Genomic DNA, 23,411 nt, shown 5'->3' on the forward strand with positions numbered 1-23,411 from the left:
TCATGATTTTGCTTTTCAAGGTATAAAGTGTTAATTGGGAGATTAGTACGGTAATGCAGAAGCCATGATCATTATCCTGAAAAATTAGTGAGGACTTTTCTTCTAAGCGGCTTGCAGTGCTCTTAATTAAAATGAAGAGCAAATGATGTGGGATATTTCTATTTTAATAAGGGCTCATTCATTAGTGCCATAAACAGCTTGTTTTAAACATGGTTAGGCCCAGTTCGCAGTTTGTTTAACTATCGTTTTATTTCTGTCTATGCTGAATAAACCACTGCCTGTGATTTTTCTAACCTAAATGTAAACTATTTTTCCATTGATGATCTTGCCTGAGGCATTCTCTTCCCTGTTACGACCAGTATTATAACAGCGTCCTATTTTTGCTGCTGCAGATTGAAGTAAGAGTAGATGAAGAATTGAAAATAGGGCTCCTTTGTTTGGGGTTGCTTAGCAGTTATCATGAGTGTATAATTTCTGGAAGTAGGCTGAGCCAAAGGGCACCCTTAGCCCTTTAAAAACAGCCGGGAGAGATCATTTTCCTTTGTTGCTCTGTCATTACTGCGGGGTCGTGACATTTTTCTCCTCACATGACTCAAAAACAGATCTTCACAGCTGCCTGGACAGTCCACCTGCCACAGAAAAATGATTTTGAGACAGTGCATGATTCACTGCTTATTGTGCAGTGTAACCAGCCCTCTCTTCTCCATGCTAATGAATGTTAACTGATAATCCCCTGAGGGCCACGTTAGCCACCATCTCAGCCTTTTCCTGCACTGAATGTCTCCTGAGCTCTGCTCACAAGAATGGGGCACGATGAATGAAGTTTAATCTCTTTCATTTTCCCCGCCCTCACTCCTAACTGCCAAATTCAAAGGATATTTTCCCATGTTTTCATTGATCCCCCGACCCATTAAAAAATATAGTGAGGATTTCTTCCAAAGCTTCCTCCTCTCTGCTCCGGTTCTGTAGGACTTGCTAATCAACTAATTTCCATTTTATCCGTCTGGCTGCTACAACATCTACTTTATCAATGTCCCCTTGATCAACACCTTTCTGATGGTGGAAAATCCCAGGGGCTCCTTGGTCTCCTTGCTATTCTGCAGGAGTTTGGACAACAGCATCGGTTGCCATAGATTCGGGGACTATCTACGACAATCAAATGGGCTTGCCTGCATTTGTCTCCCACTTCGTGAACCTCCCTGATTTAGGCAGAGCTTGCCTTTGTCTCACCTAGGACCTCTAAGCTGGCTCCTGGCTGTCCAGGCTATAGACTATGGCATCCCATTTGGACCTTCCCTGTCTCTATTCCGTGTGCTCAACCTTTCCCTTCTCCAGTGAAAGTCTTTCTAATCATTGAATCTCACTTCCTTGGATCTTCCTCTTTTGAGGACCAAGGCAATTCCTCTCCATGCCACCATGCCCGGCAAGTCCTAAGGTAGGCACTGCAGACACAAAGATGAAGAGGTGCAATCTTTGTCCTCAAGCAGCTTTCCCTCTAGGAAGAGGAAATGGACCACGAACAAATGAGAAAATATCATTATGCTGAGTACGCAGAGTGCATGTTGGAGGAATAAGGAGGGTGTGGTCAACTCTTGGTAGTTGCGGCAGGGCTGTGAATAGGAAAAGCTGCAGAGAGGAGGTGACAGCTGTGCTTAACAGCTCTTCTCCTTCAGAGAAGCGCCACTATTGAAGCAGAAAGAGGAGACCATGTGGTGCACAATTTTATATTCTTCCCTGTGGCCAAGTGGGAGCCATGGAGGGAGGGGAGGAGGAAGATGGGGGGGAGTGTGACAAGAGGAGAGTTTTATTTTAGAAAAATGCATCTAGCAGCATGAAAACAGATTGGAGGAGAGCACGAGGGGAAGGGAGGGTTTAGGAGGTCATTGTAATGGTACAGGAGAGAGATTGTGAGAGCCTAGAGAAGGCAGCAGTAGCAGGGAAGGAAAATAAGCGGCACATAAGAGATACTGAGGATGCAGAACGGGGAAGGGGGAAGGATGGAGGAAGTTAAGGAAGAGTAAAAAATCAACCATAACTCCCAGGTGACCGGATCAGTGGTGGTGTCTCCATTAGTGTAGACTATGCTTCACTTTGTGGAAATGGATGTCTTAAAAGGTTGCTTGCAGAAAGAATTTTATAAACAGATTTTTTTGGCAAAAAAATTAGGCTTTTATTCATTCAATCTGACAAATATGTATAGATAGGTGCTAAATATTTATTAGGTGCTTAATACTTTGGTAGACGCACAGTTGAAGATATGTTATCTCTTTATGGAAACAAGGCACATATACCTGATATTCTAAGACAGATTGTATTAATAAAATGAGACAGTATGGGATTATTTATCAAAATGCAATGTGTATTTAAACATTTTAAAAAGATTTCTATGCACAATAAAGGAATCTTTTAAAACCACTTAAAAATTAGCAACTATTAACAAAAATACCCAACTGTATGCTACCCATTGTAGACTCCCATTGAATACTAAGTCATAATAATGACACTAAGGAAATGACAGGCTTGCATTATTTTAGAAAACAAACAAATTTATGCTGGAAGGGATATTAAAGACCACTGGGGTCCAGTGATTCCCAGCCATGGGATTCCAGGGAAAAAGAGGTTGTTATAATTCCTCATTTGAGCATTTAAATGAAAATTAAAGTCTAAGGATGCACTAGTGAATTTTGTTCATCTAAATAATAGGGCCTAAACAAGGTCTTAAAAAAATAAAAATGTAGGACAAGCTTTACATGAAGCTATGGAAACAGAATGAACTATTTGGCTTAAAATAGAACACCTATATTTAGGCACTTTTAGTCTGGCATGACCTTGACATTTAAGTCAACACGGTTGTTTTAACTCTGATGATAAACCCCCACATCCTATCCTTTGCGTCTAAACCACTCCATGTGCTTAAACCACTTTGCCACAGCAGAATGAAAATTAATGTAAACAGTACATTTTCTACCTTAGGATTTTAAAACATTCATCTCTTGGTCTGTCTGGCCAGCAACGCTTTGTGAGTATGTACTACTAGTAATCTACTGTAATATTATGTTATTTGTAATCATTCCTAAGATTAAATAAGGAAGGTACCATATGGGTTTAGGAGATTCCTGGTCTAAGGTCAATTCTGCCACTCACCAGCTGGCTGACCTGTGGCAAGCTCCAGCCTCCTCTGGCCTCTAGTTCATCATCTATGAAATGAAGAGATTAGGTTAGAACCGTAGTTTTCAACATTGGCTGTACAGTGGAGTCAACTGGGGAACATTTAGAAAACACCATGGCAGACCCCCTTTCCAAAGATCCCAATTTAATTACCCTGTGTTGTGACCCAGGTATCAGTGAGTTTGAAAATCTTGCCAGTTGATTCTAAAGATCTTCAACGGCCCTAACATCTTGAAAAATGTATTCTATGAAATCACGTAGGCCTGTCAAAGAACCAACTTCATGAGCTTAAGCAATATCAGGGACCATCTTTAATAAAAACAATACAAAATTACAAACACAAGATTAGGTATAAAAGAGGAAATTTACTTAGAATGAAAGAGAAATTCCAACAAATTACAAATTTAAAAAATACTGGCCAGGCGTGGTGGCTCACGCCCGTAATCCTAGCACTCTGGGAGGCCGAGATGGGTGGATCGCTCAAGGTCAGGAGTTCGAGACCAGCCTTAGCAAGAGTGAGACCTCGTCTCTACTAAAAATAGAAAGAAATTATCTGGCCAACTAAAATATATATAGAAAAAAATTAGCCAGGCATGGTGGCGCATGCCTGTAGTCCCAGCTACTCGGGAGGCTGAGGCAGTAGGATTTCTTGAGCCCAGGAGTTTGAGGTTGCTGTGAACTAGGCTGACGCCACAGCACTCACTCTAGCCCGGGCAACAAAGGGAGACTCTGTCTCAAAAAAAAAAAAAAAAAAAAATACTGATAAATTTCTCAGACATAAAAAGTAATCCAGAAATATAAGATAATGTTATTATTAATTAACTAGCAGACATATGTCTTTGATACTTTTTTCTTCTATATTTCTTGACTGCTTGCTGTTTGCTTCTTCATCTGGCAGCAATTTTGTAATATTTTCTACAGAGAGAATAAAGAGAAACATTCAGTCTTTTCTTTCATGGCTGATACATTTTTTTATTGTTGATAGCTTGGAAAAGTTTGTTTCAGCTTCACAATTTGTTATGGGTAACATTATGTAAATTTTTAGGATTGTTGTCAAGTTTGGGAAAATCTCAGCTAAGATTCCATCATATATGAAGTACAAAATTTGGAAAGATTTCCTGGCTTAATGCAGGCAATGGTTATTTTTGTGTCAACTTGACTGGGCCATGGGATGCCCAGAAATTTGTCCCAAGAGCATTCTGAGTGTGTCTGTGAGGATGCTTCTGCATGAGATTAACATTTGAATCTGTAGACTGAGTAAAGCAGATGGCCCTGCCTCATGTGGGTGGGCCTCATACCGTCAATTAAAGATCTGCATAGCATTAAAAGGCTGAGTTAAAGGGAACACCTCTGGCTTGATGGCTTGAGCTGGGACCTTGGTCTTTTCCTACAACTTGAGCTGAAAAATTGACTCGTCTTCAGTCTTGAGCCTGCCAACATTTGAATTAGAACTTACACCATCAACTCTCCTGGTTCTCAGGACTTTGGACTCTGACTGGAACTAACTAGAGCATCAGTTCTCCTGTGTCTCCGGCTTGCCGACTACAGATCTTGGGACTTCTCAGCCTCCACAACCATGTGAACCAGTTCCTTATATTAAATTTATATATATATATATATATATATATATGTGTGTGTGTGTGTGTGTGTGTATTAATATATAAAATTGGTTCTGTTTTTCTGGAGAACCTGACCCTTACAGTACCCTTCAAATCTTAATTCTTACCCACTGTCGGTGAGCTGGCATGTGCCATGTCACAGTGTAACCTCTGGCACCACAACCTTGGGTCCTTATTTCTGGCAAGAGGGCACAGTGCACTTTGTGAGTATCTGTGGATGCCATCTCTGCTCTGGATGGCTAGTCACAATCTAACTGTGCATGGATGTCACTGTGAATCAGAAAACTTTGTAAAAACTAAATGATTCCCAACTCCATTTTGTCTTAGTTGGATTTCCTAAATGCCCATGGTAATTCCAGTGCCAACAGGCAGGAAAAGAAGTTTGATGGGAGAGACCAAGATTCACAGACTACAGCTAAAATGTCTTACACTGAAAATTTTATAAAAACATATGAACATGTGAACACATGTATGGGGACCCTCCCAGGACATCGTTAGGAGTCACACAAGTGAGAGACCCTGAGGTTAAACTTCATTAGACTCACAGTACACCTGACTCTGAGGTCTGTCATTTTTTTGGGGTTATTGTAACCTGGTATATATTGAGAATCTACAACGGGTAGGGCATTGAATAGAGTAACCCTGCCATGATGTGCAAAGTAGAATCCAAAAAGTTTAAAAGATGAAGCAGCATTGTGTTATTGAGAGGTGAGTAAAATGATGAAGGTGAGCCCACACAGGAGCCAGGCAGGAGTTGTGGTTCCTTGATCTTCATTCGTCTTGGTCCTGGCTGTGATTTGACACCACCTGGTGGCTATGTGCACTGTCATTTACAAATAAAATCACATTTGCAAAATGGCTTCTAAATCACTTCAAGTACTGTGATTTAAATAATCCTCATCTCTCCTAATTTTCTGCCAAATATAAATCTGATGGCTGCCTATAGGAGTGAATATGTGCTCAGAAAGGGTAAAAACTAAAATTACTTATCTATGCATCTGTAAAGAGAACTCCATAGCCTGAGAGGAGAACTAAGTATGAACTCTGAGTAAGGTTTTGAATCTTGTCCAGAATTTGTATTGGCAGAGCAAAATCACACAAATTCTAAACACTGTCTAAGAATATGCAGTGGATCGTATAAATTAAAACTTGATTTTAGGTCATTAGAATCTTAAAAAGAGGCCAGTTCATCCAAAGGGGAAAATGGTAATTGTTAAGGCAATATGATTTTTTGAAGCATGCTTGTTTTATGGGAGGCCTTCCATCTAAGTAGCGAGTCATTGCCAACACTTAGTTTGCAAGAGCCATTAACCAGAGGCCTCTTTTGAGAGGTGGATAATTGTAAGAATTCTGGCAGGAAGCCAAAGCAGTGATGAGCTTTGCTCACTGTCAGGTGTTTGGCAGTCTTCTCTGGAGGAAGCTGGAGAGTAACTCCAATTAGGTATGTCTGTCACTAATAGGATTGATTAAAAAGCAAACATTTTAGAATATCTCTATCCTGTTGGGTGCTGTCCTTTTCAAAATAGGATCTTTGGGATGCTAAACATCCCTTCCACTACTACTACTGTTACCTCAAATTTTGGGGGAATCTTTTGGAAAAACAGAGCTATGGCACAATCTTAAATACCATCAGTGGTTGAAACAATGAGAATTTGGGGTTGGCTTTTGTTCTTTGGGGATTAGAAAGATTTTCAATAATGCAAATCAAGTGTCCGATAGAATCCACGAACTGTGCTTTTTGTCAAAGCAAAGTGTGACTATAAAATACTGAAATAGTTTCCTTCTGTGGTTGACAAACTTGTTGGGAGGGCAATTTTGTGACAGATACAGTGGGTTGGTCCACCTTTCCTGCACGCTTTGCTATATCAAAGCGGCTGGGAAGCTATGATTTACATTTTCTGGATCCTTTTACAGTTGGGGGCCCAGATGTAGCTGGGTTTCCCAAGGAGGGACATTGGCAAGGGATGTGGAAAGAGGAGTGAGCCATGGGAGGCCGTGGCCTGGCAGGGAGTGAGTTCTCTTTGCTGGAGAAGGGCGGGGAGGCATTTGGTTCTTTGGGGGCAGTTTTGGCTGAGGTTCAAGGTCCTAATGGTAGAGGAGCCAAATAGATTGAGGTGACAGTACTGGGGTTCTGGCCAGGACAGTCTTGTAGGCCTGTTTCCAAATATTGTTTCTGGCTGTGCAATACCCAAATCTGCTGCCCTGACCTTCCTGGAGATTCCATAAAGAGGCTAATACTCTTTAATAAATTCTTCATTACTTAAACTAGCTACAGTGGGTTTAGGCATGTGGCCCCCAATCCCCGGGTCACGGGCTAGCCAGGCTAGTGAGCGAAGCTTCAGCTGTATTTATAGCCGCTGGCCATCCTTTGCATCGCCGCCTGAGCTCAGCCTCCCCCCAACCCCAAGTCTGTGGAAAAATTGTCTTCCATGAAACAGGTCCCTGGTGCCAAAAAGGCTGGGGACTGCTGCTTTAGGCCATCAGGAGGCCAGTGGAGAGTGTGGCTGAGACACACAAATGAGATGGGACTAGAGGGCAGCTAGACAGTTCTTCACTACCTAGGGCATCACATCCTTTCTAAATCCCAGTCTCATTTTTTTTTTTTTTTGCATCGAAATGTAGTTATTTCATCGTGGAGAATAAGGAGCTTAGCACAACACCTGGCACAAGCAAACCCTCCATACACAGAACCATAACTCCTACCGTGTGTACATGTGCTAATTGCTGTTGGAAACATGCTTATTTCAGCGTAGAGCCCAAAAGGCTGAAACTCAGACAGGTTGAGGAACATCCTTGCTATCACACAGCCAGTCAATGGCCAGGCCAAATTTTAAGCAGATTTGTCTGGCTCTAGATCTTACACTAATTATATAATAAAAAAGACTTGGGCAGATCCAGGTTTGAACACTGTCTGCACCGCTGACCAGCTGTGTAGCTTCGGGGAAGCTACCTAATCTCCCATCCCGTTTCCTCTTCTACTAAATGAGGGTAATGACATCTACCTTTTAGGGCTTGTGAGAAACAGAGATCATACGTGTCAAATTGCTGCTGGGAGTGGAATTGGCATTGCGTCACGTCGTCCCTCACTGACTTTGCTACCAACTGTCGGTGAAACTTCAGGACCATTGCTCACCTTCCTCTGCTTTCAGTTTCTTCATCTTTTAGATTGGGTAGGGGTGGCAGGAGTGAACCTAAATCAAGGGATCTCAAAGTTAGAGGCTTACAGGGGTCAGGCGGGTAACTGAGGGCCTTGAGCCCAATGTGACAAATGTCAAATTTCAAGGATATAGAAATCTGAATCTGGGTTTCTCATCTGAAATTTCCCAATTTTACTGTTAGTTCTGGTAACCAATACAGAACACCAAAAAGAGGTATATATACGTATACACGCATATTTATATATACATATGCATATGTTTGTGTATATGTACACACACACACACACACACACACACACACACTCATGTATGTGGGCTTCACCGCCATCTGATTTTGTCATAGGTTTGTGAATTCTTGGCTAAATAATTCCAAAATTCCTTCCAATCTAACGGTCATTTAATTCCACATTGGAAAACAACAGTGGTCCAAGACCTAGTCTTTACTTACTTATCTGAACCCTCTGAGTCTGTCTCCTATTATGATCCCTCCCATGTTTTCCTGAGAAGTTAATTGTCATAACGTTCTGCTTGATCCTGTCACTGCTCTGCTTAGAAATCTTTGATGGGTTTCCATTGCCTATAGACTAGAGTCCAGACTTCTTAGCCAGAGGTGACCAGCTTTCTTATCTTATTCTCTGTTTTTCCCATTCATGTGTCCCACTTTCCCAACGATTCCACTGTCCCTGAGACATCCTGCCCAAGAGGCTTCTGTTCCAGCCTTCTTTATCAGGTGTTGGTGCTCTGACCAGAGGCCATGGGTCCCACCCACACCTGTGAAAATTCTGCTTATTCTTCAGGGTCCAACTCACATCCTTCTTCATCTATGGAGTGTTGCCCTCCATGAATTTTGCACCTAGCAAACGTCAGAGTCTTGGTTTTTAAATTGCAGGACACTGATAGCATTCTGTTGTCGAGGCATATGAGTGAGCTAATTTATTAGTTCTTCAAGAGCTTGGATTACTTTGCTTGTTCTTAGTTTTGCCTTTTTGTTAGATATGTGAAAGACATCAATAAAAAGACACTTTCTAAAATTAGAAAGGATTCAGACCTTTCTTCCTGGGAGTATTTTTTCTTTATGGAAGACTGAAGAAGGATGCATATAGCACAGGGAGAAAACACATGTTTTCATTTACCTATAAATTTCTTCTCCTTAACGCACATTTCAGTTCCTTTTATAGAGTTTAAACTTCATTCCAGGTCCAATATGAGCTAACTTTCACAATAGTTCTTTTCGGTTTGAAAAATCACACTTTCTTCTGGTGTGACTTTTCACAAATAATGCCAACCAAAGGAAGGAAAAAAGATTTTAATGTTTAGATGTTAGATTTCCTTTGTGTATGTGCCTATGGGCCTGGTCATTTCTCAGTTTAAGCAAACTAAACTTAGACTTTAACAGCTCTAATTTTCACAAAGGGAATGACACAGTACAATTCATTTGTCATTCAAATCCCATTACTTGGTGACAGGTTTTGCAGCCCCCAAATGAAGTCAGAAAGCCACTAGTGCTGCCACTGCCTCTCAACACACAGAAGCTGGAGTTTGGACAAAAGAATACTGAAGCAGAAAAATGCCATGTCTCCATGACCTGATTGTGGGCATAAAACAGCCAAAAAGCATATGGCCTGCACCTCATTCCACCATCTAAAACTTTCCAGAGTGTGTCAGTTCTTATCCAGAACCCAATCTGCAGAGCATCTGGGGAATGTAGTCTTTTAGCTTTCTAGATAGACTCTGCTGTTCAAGAAAGAACAGAAAGGTAGGGAATGCTTGCTGGGTGCCAATCAACCATATCTAACACATTTTGGTTCCTGTTAGCTCATGAACTTATTTTCCTTTATTAGCCTGTAAGCTTGTGGAAAGACCTGTGTAAAACCTCAGGCCTGGGCCAGCTGGACTGTAGAGTATCAGGGAAGCTAAAATCTCAATGGGATTATTAAGTTGGACCGTGCCTGTCAAGAACTGGGGAGGGTCTAGGATTTTCCCCTGCTTCCAAGTTGACAAGTTAGGCTGCTAGTGTTTCATGGATACCGGGGAGAAAAGACTCTAGAGTCAGAGACAAAGGAGGTTATTACTCATGGCACAAGTGGCACCAGGCTGACAGTACGATGCCTGCACCAGTTCTCCATGCCGCCTCAGTCCCACAGCGGGTGCAAAGAGCCAGTGACGGATGCCTGTGCACACAGTGGGTTGCATCGTGGGAGAGGAACACTGAGCTTGGGGGATACATTGCTTTTCAGTGAGGAGAAGCAATGCTGCTGTTTGTGCGGGGGAGAATATGACCTCATCCCTCCAGGTTGCTCGCTGCAAACACAACCCCAAAAAATGGCCTAGGTAAAGAGTGGTGTGATATTGTGATGAGCTATATATGACATATATGTATATATGTGTATATATTTGATATATATATGTTTTTGTCCACAGTTCTTGGCTTTCAGCTCCCAAAGCCCTTGTTACAGGCTTTTGTTATAATGTCGGGGCACTTTAGGCCTCAGAGGCTGCCTCAGGAAACAGAATCTCCTCCTCTGACCTTCTCCTGCCCTCCCTTCACCTGCCCAGGGCAGGACTCTAATCTTCTCAGGCCTTTCTGATTGTGGGTCATAGACTATCATTCCAGCAAGGTTCCTGCCCCACACCCTGGGGGAGGGAATGCTGCACAGAGAGGCCAAGAAGAATATGGACAGACAGGCCTCGCTGGGTCTCCCCACCTAGCCTGTCAGTATTAGATCACACCCTTTTTGTCCAATCACATTTCAGCATGATCGTCTTCAGTCATTCGTATCCAGCGAAGTCTCTGTAAAAGGCCCAAGAGGTCAGGGTTCGGAGAGCTTCCAGGTAGCTGGACACGCAAAGGTTCCTGGAGGGCGATATGCCTGGGAGGGCATGGAAGCTCTGTGCCCCCCCCATACCTCACCCTACGCATGCCTTCATCTGTATCCTTTGTAATAGCCTTTATAATAAACTGGTAAACATATTTCCCTGAGTTCTGTGAGCCTCTGGCAAATTAATAGAACCCAAAGAGGGGTTGTGGGAACCCCCAACTTGAAGCCGGTCGGTCAGAAGTTCTGACTTGCGACTGGTATCTGGGGGAGGAGGGAGGCAGTCTTGTGGGACTGCAACCTCAACCTTTCACTGAGTCTCACTCTGCACCCTGAGCCAAAGTGCAGTGATGTCATCATATCTCACAGCAACCTCAAACTCTGGGGCTCAAGCAATCTTCCTGCCTTAACCTCTTGAATAGCTGGGACTACAGTTGCACGTCACTACACCTGGCTAATTTTTTTATTCTTAGTAGAGAGATGGGTCTCGCTCTTGCTCAGGCTGGTCTCGAACTCCTGACCTCAAGCGATCCTCCTGCCTCAGCCTCCCAGAGTGCTAGGATTACAGGCATGAGCCACACCGTACCCAGCCTTGTTTCTTATATGAGTAGCTAACTGAACTTTTTAAATTTTGTCTATAAATCATGACCTTTCTGTTAGTGGCGATAAAAAAAAATCCATAGGTCCTTAGAGTTGTGTCTAGTTTAACTATGGTAATTGACCATGAATAAACACAGCATGTTCCAAGGAAGATTGTTTGACTTTCAGTAGGGAGGTCCTCTGATGGCACCTGATATGACAGATTGAATTTGCTATGGAACGGCTGATGTCTGGAGCTGAGGCTGAGAGAATGGAGCATAGACCTTGGAAAGAGGTAACAGGAGATAGATTGATTCTGTTTGGATCCAGAATAAGCTCAGAAGAGTATTTGCATACAGGAACTGTTACATATCTTTGGTCACCACCTTATTGGCAGTAGAGGACTAAAATCTGGGCAGGGTGGAAGCTGGAGTCATGTTGCCTGTTTGTGCAAAAGTGATCACGAGCTTGATGGAGATGTCAAGAGGAGGGTACAGAGGTAGGGAATGAGGAAATGCGTGTCTTTGCCCTGTTTGATTGGTCAGTCTTGTAGCTGCCAGAGGATCACTGCTGTCTCAGCATGGACTTTAAGCACATACTAAGTGTTCTTTGATGCCAGCTGGCTTTACTTGTTCTCTAAGGATCCGTTATAGATACGATGGCTGTTGGGTTAAAGTGAGATAATTAACAGATACAAGGTGCACTGATGAGGCAAGATGCTATCCAATGATAGGGGAGGGAGTGGACAGTCAGGGTTAAGAGGTTAAAAGCATAGACCAGGGGTAGGGAACCTGCAGCCTTAAGGCCACATGTGACCTTCTAGGTCCTTAAGTGTAGCCTTTTGACTGAATCCAAATTTTACAGAACAAATCCTTTTATTTTTAATAAAATATTTTTCTTCATCTCTTATATTTATATTTTATTTTTAAAATGAACATATTTAAAATACCAAAGAATAAAATAAATTTCAACCAAATGATCCTCCCAGATTGACCTGCACAATTAGAACACTAGTAAGCCATAAAGGCTAAATCGACAGCTGCTGTGCTCATGATTAAGTTGTAACTTCCTCCACCTGCCTGGCACCACTACTGCATGAGGCTGGTTGGTGAGAGTTTCTGGGGGTCGAGTATGCCAGTGTGTTATCAGCTTTTGACAACAGTGCACTGTGTTTCTGCTTGAAGTGGAATTTGTGACTAGTTGCACAGCTTGACAGTATTTTTTAATTCTGTCTGCTTAACAGCCCATCATGTCAAAGGCCAAGAGAATGCTGAAGGAAGAAAACAGATTTTTAAATGAGGATTGGGAATTGCAATATTATCTTGTTTCTGCTAAAGATAAAATTAATTGCTTGCTTTGTGATACTGCAATATCAACATTAAAGAAATTCAGTGCTCATCAGCATCATGACACTCATAAGGACCACAAATATTTTAAATTAGAGGGAGAGGTGCAAAATGTTGTATTGCAGAAATTAAAAGACGAAAAGCAAAAGCAAAGACAATTCTTTCAAGCAGCAATAAGACCAGGAAATAATGCCACAGAAGCAATTTATAAAGTAGCTTATATACTCAGGAAAAAAGGGAAGCCATTCATTGATGTAGAAATTGTGAAAGAATGCATTGTTGAAGTTGTAGGATGCTTAGACTCCAATAATGTTTTAAAATACAAACAACTGCCTCTTTCAAGGTAAACCATAACTGATGGGCCGCATGACTTAGCCTTCAATGTAACAGAACAACTTCATGCAGTAATTCAAAGGGAAATATATACTATTCAATAGCTTTGGATGAATCAGTTGATACTATTGACTCAACACAGGTTTTATACTTCATCCGGGTCATAACAGAAGATTTTCTTTGCTACAAAAAGTTACTTGTTTTGGGCACTCTTGCAAAGAGAATATGGAAAATAGATACCTTCAACAACTTCCAAGATAAATATGACCTTGGACTGAATTTGGTAAATTTAGTGAGTGTATGGACATACAATCACCTTCTATGACAGGAAAACATGAAGGATTTATTACACAGATAAAAAAAGTATTAACAGATCCAGATGCTCTCATTTCTTTTCATTGTACCTTGCATCAGCAAAATCTCTGTGTTAAAACTACTATTTTCAGTGACACGTTGCAACAGGATGTAAGTATTGTTAACTATATTCTTGCAAATGCAACACTACATCTTCAGTTTCATAACATGCTAAAGTTGAACCATGAGGTATTCAGTGTAGATTTGCCACATCATTCTAAAGTGCGTTGACTACCACAGGGACAGGTGTTAGCCAAAATTTTACCTCTGCAAGAATAGACAGTTAAGTTTTATAAAGAACAGAATCAGTAATGTGAATTATTAAAAGAACTTCTATAGGAATGTCAAATCAAAACGACTTGAATATTTCCTTGTAAGGTAAAACTAAGTTTATATATGATATGCAGCAAAAAATCCAAGCATTTTGAAAAACATTTATCTTTTTTTTTTTTTTTTTTTTTTTGAGACAGAGTCTCACTTTGTTGCCCAGGCTAGAGTGAGTGCCGTGGCGTCAGCCTAGCTCACAGCAACCTCAGACTCCTGGGCTTAAGCGATCCTACTGCCTCAGCCTCCCGAGTAGCTGGGACTACAGGCATGTGCCACCATGCCCGGCTAATTCTTTTTTGCTATATATATTTTTAGTTGGCCAGATAATTTGTTTCTATTTTTAGTAGAGACGGGGTCTCACTCAGGCTGGTCTCGAACTCCTGACCTCAAGCGATCCACCCGCCTCGGCCTCCCAGAGGGCTAGGATTACAGGCGTGAGCCACCGCGCCCGGCCAACATTTATCTTTTTTCAAAACACTTCTTCAAAAGGAAAATTTGGATGAACATTTTCCCCAGTTAACAGGTAACTGATGAGCAGGATGATATATGTGAATCATTTGAAGAATATGCAGCTGATACAGACCTATTAATTGGAGAATACAATGAAAGTTTCACTGACTTTGAGAATCATGACATCACATTCAAATTAGCATTGCAGTCTCACCTCGTCGATATCACCAAGGCACCTAAAGAACTACAGATGGAATTGATTGAGCTGTCAGTAGATGACATTTTAAAGTCTTTTTTTTTTAATTGAGACAGAGTGTCACTCTGTTGTCCTGGGTAGAGTGCAGTGGCATCATTGTGGCTTACTGCAACCTCCAACTCCTTGGCTCAAGTGATCCTTCTGCCTCAGCCTCCCGAGTAGCTGGACTACAGGCGCACACCACAATCCCAGTTGATTTTTTTCTTTTTGGTAGAGACGGGGTCTCGCTCTTGCTCAGGCTAGTCTTGAACTCCTGAGCTCAAATGATCCTCCTGCCTTGGCCTCCCAGAGTGCTAGGAATACGGGCATAAGCCACCAAGTCTGGCCTTAAAGTCATTGTTTGATTCTGAGAAAGATCCAATTGAAATATGGAAAAATGCAGTAGAATACCCATGCATTCAGCAACATGCCTGAAAAATGCTTTCTTGCTTTTCAACCATTTATTACTGAGAATCAATCTACATTTTCCTACCTAGCCCAAATCAAGATGCCCTTAAGGACACGAGTGACTGATACCCATCTGGAGGATCAACTGAAACTGCGGACCTCCATGCTGCAACCAAATGCTTTCCAACAAAAAGCAGACACAACAAAGTCATTAAAAGGTTAGTTAACTTTAAAATTAACTAATAGTTTTCATTTCTTGGAAATTATTAAGTAAATAGTAGTTAGATTTTTACAAAATAATGTACGTTTTAAAGTATATCTAATTGAAGTTTCTTGAAAGCAGCCTTATTTGACTACAGCTAAATTAATGTGGCCTTCCAACATGAAAAGGTTCCCCACCCCTGGCATAGACTTTTGGAACACATGGGTTCATATCATCTATATACTAGTTGTATGCCTTTATGAGGTTATTTAATCTCTCTACCCTTGTCATATCTGTAAAATGGAGACAATGCCTTCACTGGGTAAGGCCAAGGGCCAGTGGAGTGGCCTTGGCATGGCAGTAACAGCCAGCACAGTCCCTGGTACTTGTGAGCAACCTCCTTTCCTCCATTAAGTCACTATCCTGCTCTGTCAAAGGTCACCAGTATCCTCAGATGCTCTTCAGATATCATCCTATTTGACTTCTCTGCCACCTGCTCTTTTGGCTTTTCTAATGTCTCCCATACCTTTCTGGCCATTGCTTCTAATCTTCCTTATCTTTTTCCCTCTCCTCCTAGATCTTGCTGTTCCCATCTCTTTACAATTCAGATGATCTCCCCTATTGATCCCATCCTTTCTCACACCACCTTCGGGCTGATGACTACCAATCTGTAGTCCTAGTCCAAACCTCCTGTGTGTCCTATGTCCACTGGCTTATGGGACATGTACACTTGGATGTCCCCAAAACATTTCAAACTCAATGCATCTAAAATGGGAACCGTCTTTTCTCGTTGGGCATGTTTCTCCTCCTGTTTTTGCTGGCTATCACGTACCCAGTCACCCAATGTGAAACTTGGGAGTCATCCTACACTGGCCCGTTTTCTCCTCTTAGATTGCATCAGCTATGGAATCTGGTCACATCTCCCTTCTCAATGCGTTTTCAACCACTTTCCTCCTCTCCACCCGCTTCATCAAATTTTGCTTTCAGATTGCCTTCTAACTTGCCTCTGTGCCCACAGCGTGGCCTCGCTTTAGTCCATCCATCACTGCCAAAGTCAGCTTTCTGGTGAGGAAGTCGGAATGTCACTGGCCCCTCAGTACTGACAGTGCACAACTTAGGAAACCTTTAGTGTCCTTTCCTACTGGGCCGCTCTTGCAGTCCTCTTCTCGATCCCTGCAATCCCTCAGCAAGTCACCTACCTATTAACTGTTAGCACCACGCCCTTGTGCCTTCCCACATGCTCTTCCTGCTGTCTAGAAACAAAGCTCATGGATATTAGGTTCTCCGGTAGTAGCACGCTGTGTAGAATGTGCCGCGTGGCTTTAAGCCATTTGCATGAGTATTTTCTCCGCAAGACAGAGGTTTCCTCAGACCACGAATCTTGTTCGTCTTTGGTCCTAGAGCTACTGTGATCAGGGAGACATGGTGGGTGCACAAGGCATGAACTAAACTAACGGAAACAATTTCTTTATTCTCAGTGGGCTCTCTGCCTCCGCCGCTGGGCTTTCGAGACCTGCCCCCTCGGGGATCCCGGCCCCCGCAGCCGCACAGGTAGGTGAAGGGCAGCCGCGTGGCTGGCGGCCCGAGGGCTGGGCCGGGTGGCTGCCCGCGCGCCTGCGCCCTCGGCCGCTCCGCTCCGGTCGCGTCTCTGTGCGCGTGTGTCTGTTTGGAGAGAGGAGGAGGCTTGGATGACAGGCGAGGGGTAGGGGGAAGAGTTCAGCCTGAGTCACAGTCTCATTCACTGATTTCTCGGCGGCTGCACCGGGGCCGCCTCCCCAAGCGGCTCCCAACTATTCCCGTAGCTCCGCAGTCCCACCTCCTGCCGAGCCACTCTCAGCCAGGCTGGCGGACGGACAGACTCGCTAGTGAGTAGCGGCGGCTTGTGCGCCCGGCCACGCGGCGAGCTGCAGCCGGCGGTCTGGTCCTCCCACGGTGTGTGTGCGTGTGTGTGTGTGTGTGTGTGTGTGCATGCGTGTACGCGCGCGCGCAAGGGGTGTCCCTGGGATTCCACGCCTGCTCCGAGAGCTCCCTGCCGGGATCCGTGTGTCCATCCGAGTCTGCGCTGCGGTGAGGGTGCTCGCCCAGGCGGGGGCTCGGACGCCCCCCGCGGGGAGGGAGTTTGCGGGGATTCCCTGGCTCTGCACGCAGCGGCTGGTGGGGTTCCCCGGGAAGGCGCCTGGGCAAGCGGGAGGCGGGGAAGCCCGGGCTTATAAGTGGCTGGCAGGCCGGGAATCTGGGGGCCGGTCTGGCCCAGCACAGCAGAGCGAGACGCCGGAGCTGCCGCCCTTGCCCGCCCAGCCTCTCCGCCTTTCTCCCTTACCCTTCTTTCTTTCTTTTCTCAGCAGCATCACCAAGGCGCGTCGCAGAATGAAACCCAATACAGCGAAACCCCGCTGTCTCCCACCTGGTGCATATCCCCCGTGGGCTGGAGGAGTGGAGTGGGGCTCCCCACAATTAGGATCGGGGCTTACCCTGGGGGCACACCTGTTTTCGACTCTCGCTGAATTCAAGCTGGGTGCGGGATGGCGAGAGCGGTTCCAACACGTACACCACGGCGTGTGTGTGTGTGTGTGTGTGTGTGTGTGTGTGTGTGGCCGCGCACGCGCGCTCGCACCCGAGGCCCACGCTCACGGGGTGCGCTCAGTAAATAGCACACCTCCCCGGCGGCCCGCGTGTGTCGAGCCGGCACCGTGGGCTGCTCGCGCGCGCTTTGCCAGCGTGCCGGCGTCTCTTTGTTTGGTTGTGGCTTCCCTAGCCCTCGGCATAGCAAATTGATTTTCAGTTTCTCTTGATACTGCGCGCTTGGACTTAGTGTGGGCCACAGCCTTGAATGCCCCTGGTATTTGTAATTGAATAGTTCTTTCGGGCAGGGGGCTATTTTTAGTGTTGGAAATAAAGAGACAAGCACGTTGACCTTTTTGCTGCTGCCTTTGGCTTTGAATACGTGTCTCTGATGGAGCAGACAGATTCACATCTAGTCGCGCACACGTGCCAGCGCACCAGTGTGCACACACATTTCTACACACGTAGTCCCCTCCCCCTTTTTCTTTTTTTTTTTTTTTTAAATTGGGACAGGGAATACACTGTGTGTCTGTAAAAAAACTTTCCTTTGTTCTTTTGGGCATTTTCTATTTTGGGTAATGGAGTAGGAGTACGAAAGGGTTGCAATTAGTTCACTCGAATAAAAGACACTGCTTCTGAGTCAGAGCTGCCAGGTTGATAATTATTAACATATAAAAGCAAATGCACTGTTTAAGGCAAAAGGCGGGGCAGGTCCGCGGCAGACAATGAGCGAGAGTCTCTGCCGACCGCCTGCTGCTTATTGTTCCGGGACTGGAGACTGCAGCTGGCAGCTGCCGCCTCCTCCGGGGTTTAGCTCCTCGCTCGCCACTCCGCCCCTCTCGGGACCATCGGGGTCACCTAACCCTGGCCCTCGGGGCGCCGGGACGCTAGCCCCAAGTTGCAGCTGCCCTTCGCTGACCGTCCTTTCTCTGCTTTGCAGGTTGGCATCTTCACTCCCGAGGGTGTTGCGAGCGCAGGCGGCGAGAACTGGGCGCCCCGGCGCGGCAAGGTGGGATGCCGTGTAGACAGCGCTAAGTGCCCCCTCGCTGGGCGCGGGGCGCACCCGCTCCTGGCCGCGGGCCGAGCGGCGGCGTTGGAGGGGATGAGCCCGGGACGCGCAAGGCGCCTGTCGCGAGCTACCGCCCGGAGGGGGACGCCAAGCAGGGCTCATCGCAGGACCGCGTGGACCCCTGCCCCCCGCAGCACGCGGCTGCGGAGCCTCGGGGCCGCGTCTGTGGTCAGGATGCACCGGGCGCCTCCCGGCTGGTGAGGATGCCCTGCCGCGCGGCTCGGCTTCCCCAGCCCGGGTCCCAGGTGGGCACGACTGAGTGGGCCCGGCTTCGGCCCCTCGTGCCGGCGGATGAAAAGCGCCGGAGCCCTTGGGTGCGATCAGCGATCGAATCTGAATTCTAAGCGCCATGGACGAAGGCACTGGACTACAGCCCCCGGCGGGAGAGCAGCCGGAGGCCGGGGCCTCGGCAGGAGCTGTCCAGGAACGGTGCGAGCCGGAGACCTTGAGGTCTAGGAGTTTGCCGGTCCTGAGCAGCGCCCCCTGCCGGCCGCCCCTCAGCCCTGCGCGTGCAGACGCCGAGCCTGCCGCGGGCTGCGCGGATCCTTTGGGCCACCAGGAGTCGAAGCAAGGCCCGAACCTGACGGCCTCCAGCCCCTCTGACCCGTCCCCGACGGCGGGGATGGCGGGGCTCGTGGACTGTAACCACAGGGTGGACGTGAGCAAAACCGTCTCGCTGTCCTCCACGCTGGCCACGCTCCAGGAGAGAAGGTGCCTCCACGTGGTCCTCACGGATTCCCGATGCTTCCTGGTTTGCATGTGCTTTCTGACCTTCATCCAGGCGTTAATGGTCTCGGGATACCTGAGCAGCGTCATCACCACCATCGAAAGGCGCTACAGTCTGAAGAGTTCCGAGTCGGGGCTGCTGGTCAGCTGCTTTGACATCGGGAACCTGGTGGTGGTGGTGTTCGTCAGCTACTTCGGCGGCCGGGGTCGGCGGCCCCTGTGGCTGGCGGTGGGCGGACTTTTCATCGCCCTCGGGGCCGCGCTCTTCGCCTTACCTCACTTCATCTCACCGCCCTACCAGATCCAAGAGCTGAACGCCTCGGCCCCAAACGACGGCCTGTGTCAGAGCGGCAACTCCACGGCGGCTTTGGAGACCCCGGCCTGCCCGAAGGACTCGGGAGGAAACAGCCACTGGGTCTACGTGGCTTTATTCATTTGCGCGCAGATCCTCATTGGAATGGGCTCCACACCTATTTATACCCTGGGACCAACCTACTTAGATGACAATGTCAAGAAGGAAAACGCATCCTTGTACCTAGGTAAGACTTTCCTGTTTTCTCATAGAAGTGTGACCCACACTGAAACTTACTCTGTCTGCCTTCCAAAAATCAAAAGGAAATATTTTCCCTCACATTTTCATCTATAGTAAGCGTTCAGGTTCACTTTATTTTATGTCTTAGCCTTGCTGAGGTCTGTTTTTGGTTTGGGGGGAGAATCAATTAGTTGAGAGTTTTGGGGACATTTTCAGACTCATACTTCAGTTTGCCTTTTCCCAAGTAACACAAACTTTCAACCATGGGGTAGTGTCTCTCTCTCTTGCTACCTACCTTTGGAAAAGCTCTCATTTATCTGCTGAAACACGTGCTCAGGAAGGAATAGAAGTAACTGGCGTGTGAAGTTTTGAATTATTTACTGCTTTCATCTGCTGCTGCTTCTCATTCCTGGCCCCAACAGTAGGGATACCTGAGTAGCCAGACTTTATTGCCCTCATGCTTGGATTTCTTACATGTCACCTGCATCACTATTTAAAAACAACAACAAAAACTTGAGTGATACCAAATGACTGGGTTATCTTTATGCAGAAGCAGCACCACAGGTTGTAAAGGGTTATTCAAAGCTATTTTTCTTTACTTGATTGTTGGTTGAAGACCCTCAGTTATATGAACTTGGGAGAAGAATCAGTTACTATTTTCTGAAATGCAGTGGCTCTGGGATTGAGTGTGTTGTCTTGCATAAAAGAGCACCAGTGGGCAGAGGTGCTTGAATTAAGTACATGGTGCTCACGGAAGGCCAGGCAGCCTCTGCGGCAGGTGGGAAGATTTACTTCCTAGAAATCTGTGCTTGTCAGCACCTCCCTGCAGTCTCTGCGCCTTCAAAACTGAACTTCTAAGGGACAGATTTGAACCCATGAAAAGGCTCAACAGCTGTCATACTATATGAGATCTTTGTTTTTCTGTTTTTCTACTGGAGTCCAACCAAAACAAAATAAAGGATGTTAATTTATTAAAAAAATTAAAATGGTAAATAAGCAAATACTAGGTACATTTAGCAATTTATTAGCCATGTGCTGATAGGATCTTTGGTTTGGGAATAATAAGGTTTTTAAAGGACAGTGACAATGACATCCAATTTTAGAGGGCTGTCCTTTGTCCTCAGTGCAGTTACTGTCCCCAAAAGCTGTTACAAAGGGGTGTTTAAGTTCCCAATAACTGGGCCAAAGCATTGGGACAAGAGTTTTATAATTTATTTTTATCATTAAATGCAAAAGAAAGATATTTCAATTCTGGGTAGAGAAAAATAACTTTATTATTATCTGGCCTCCATATTTTTTAACATTTATTATGACAAATTTAAAAATATACAGAAAAGTTGAAACAATAGTATTATGAATACCAGTATACCCCCACCTAGATTCAATAATTGTTCATTTTGTCATGTTTGCTTTATCAACTTGTGTGTAGCTGTGTATAGAAATATATTTTTGTGGGTGGGGGACTAAGCCCTTTGAGAGTAATCACAAACACCACTAGGCTTCAACACACATCTTCTAAAAATAAAGTCACTCTTTTACATAACTAGAGGAGCATTAACATCCCAAGAGAGTTAATAATCATTCCCTAATATCATTAAATATCCAGACCATATTCAAATTTCTTCAATTGTCCCCTGAAGTCTTTTATAATTATTATTTTTTAAACGAGGAGCCAATCAAAATTCACTCATACATTGCATTTGGCTGTTAGCCATTTTAGCCCTTTATAATCTACAAGAACTTTGTTCTTTTTCCATTCCATAGACTTTTTGAAAGGACAGGCTAGTTGATTTGTAGAGTGTTCCACATTCTAGATTTATCTGATTATTTTTCTTGTAGTGTGACTTAACTTGTTCCTCCTTTCCTTATATTTTTTGTACACTAGAAGTTCAGTCTAAAGGCTTGATCAAATTTAGACAAATATTTTTGGTGGGTATATGACATACACTATGCCTGAACATTCAGTAGTGATGTTAAGTTTAACCACTTGGGTGAGTGGGTGATTGCCGGCTCTTTTCATTGTAAAGATATATTTCTCCCTTTGAAAATAGTAAGTAATCTATAAAGTGATACTTTGTGTAAATATCCCAACTATTTTTCACATTCTTGCTGATCTTTGACTCTATTTACTTTGAAACCTTGGATCTTTCTTTCATCCCACTTCTGGGTGCTATTGATACAAACTTGCTTCCTCAAAATCACTATCAGAACCCAATGCAAAGGGGGAACATCTACTAATAAGAGCCCTGACATTGAACTCTTCTGGTAGTGGTTGCCCACCAAGAAGAAAAATCGCAAGTGCATATTAAATATATATTCTGTGCTAGGCACTATGCTAGTTTTGGGAAGACCAAATATGATACGTTGCCCCAGCATTTGAGGAGCTATTGGTGTAATGACAAAATATTGCCAATTCAAGGTAGGAGTGTCAAGTGACATGTGCAGGGGAAAGAAAGTAATAGAAATGGTATTCACTTAATTTTCTTCTTTTCTTTCTTAAGATGTTGACTAAATTGTGTTTTTCTTGAAAAAATTTTGATGAATGCCTTAGGACACATTCTTTAGAAAACCTCTGAGCATTCTGTGTCTTATTAAATGGATCTCAGTAACAGCTACAGTGGTTTGAGTACCAGGAATCATACATCTATTATTTCATTTAATGTTCTCAATAGCCTTATGAGATGGAAATTGTTTTCTGTTTTATTGATGAGGAAACTGAGGCTCAAAGAGTTTAAGTAACTTAAGGGCCTCAACCCCATGCCTTTCTGGACCCCAGAACCCTGCGTGGCTCTTTGGCAAGAGGCCCTGAGAGACAACTGAAACCTAAGGATGTGCCATGCTCAGCAGGGTTTTGGGATGGTGCAGAAGAATGCAGACATGGCTTGAAGTGAGCAAACGTGATCAAAATAAGATTATTCTCTAAACCTTTTTTAAAGTAGGTTTTCTAGACTACCTCTGTACACATTAAAATCAGAGACTACCATATTCTCAGAACATGAGCAGTGTTAACCAATTATGATGTGAATTTTTTTCCTAACAAATAACTGGTCAAAATGTCTTTGTTATTTTTCACAAAACTCTTCTTTTATATTACCTTTGCCACCACCCACTCCCTTCTTAACCTTCCTGTCAGTCTTTCTAACTTCTCATTACAACCACAGAAAAAAGAAAAAATCAGGTAGCAGATGAGTGATTGTAGGCAGGAACAAATATCTCAATTAGTGTTAAAACCATTGGAATAGAATGTAATTGTATATCTTAATCTTTTGAAAGTTCTATGCTAACATTTCGACAACTTTAACTGTAGAAGAGAGGTGGTCACAGGTGAGATGCAGTAGTGTTTATAGCCACTAAATGCCTTAACTTCTGCAAGGAGAGAGGATTAGTATTGACCTGGAGCATAGAGAAATTAGGTGTTAATAAGAAGTAAGGTTACCAACTAGACCATGATTTGTAATTATATCAAGGAGAGAGAGAAAACATGATCCTTTGGGTGCAAGCAATTCATGATTCAACAGGAAAAGCAG

General features: G+C 44.3%; 1 protein-coding gene across 2 annotated transcripts in view; it reads left to right on the forward strand.

The window, feature by feature from the left end:
* The first annotated feature begins 16,645 nt into the window (after positions 1 to 16,645).
* Positions 16,646 to 23,411, forward strand: part of SLCO5A1 (solute carrier organic anion transporter family member 5A1) — a 139,038-nt gene continuing 132,272 nt past the window's right edge. Inside the window, exons 1-2 of one of the 2 annotated variants that reach the window (XM_045560970.1) lie at positions 16,646 to 16,860; positions 18,498 to 19,891. In XM_045560970.1, the coding sequence (XP_045416926.1) occupies positions 18,976 to 19,891 (916 nt within the window). In that variant the 5' untranslated portion in view covers positions 16,646 to 16,860; positions 18,498 to 18,975. The remainder of the gene's footprint in view (positions 16,861 to 18,497; positions 19,892 to 23,411) is intronic. The other variant, XM_045560971.1, reaches the window with a different exon arrangement.

This window comes from Lemur catta, chromosome 9 (genome assembly GCF_020740605.2).
Source record: "Lemur catta isolate mLemCat1 chromosome 9, mLemCat1.pri, whole genome shotgun sequence".
NCBI classification, from domain to species: domain Eukaryota; kingdom Metazoa; phylum Chordata; class Mammalia; order Primates; family Lemuridae; genus Lemur; species Lemur catta.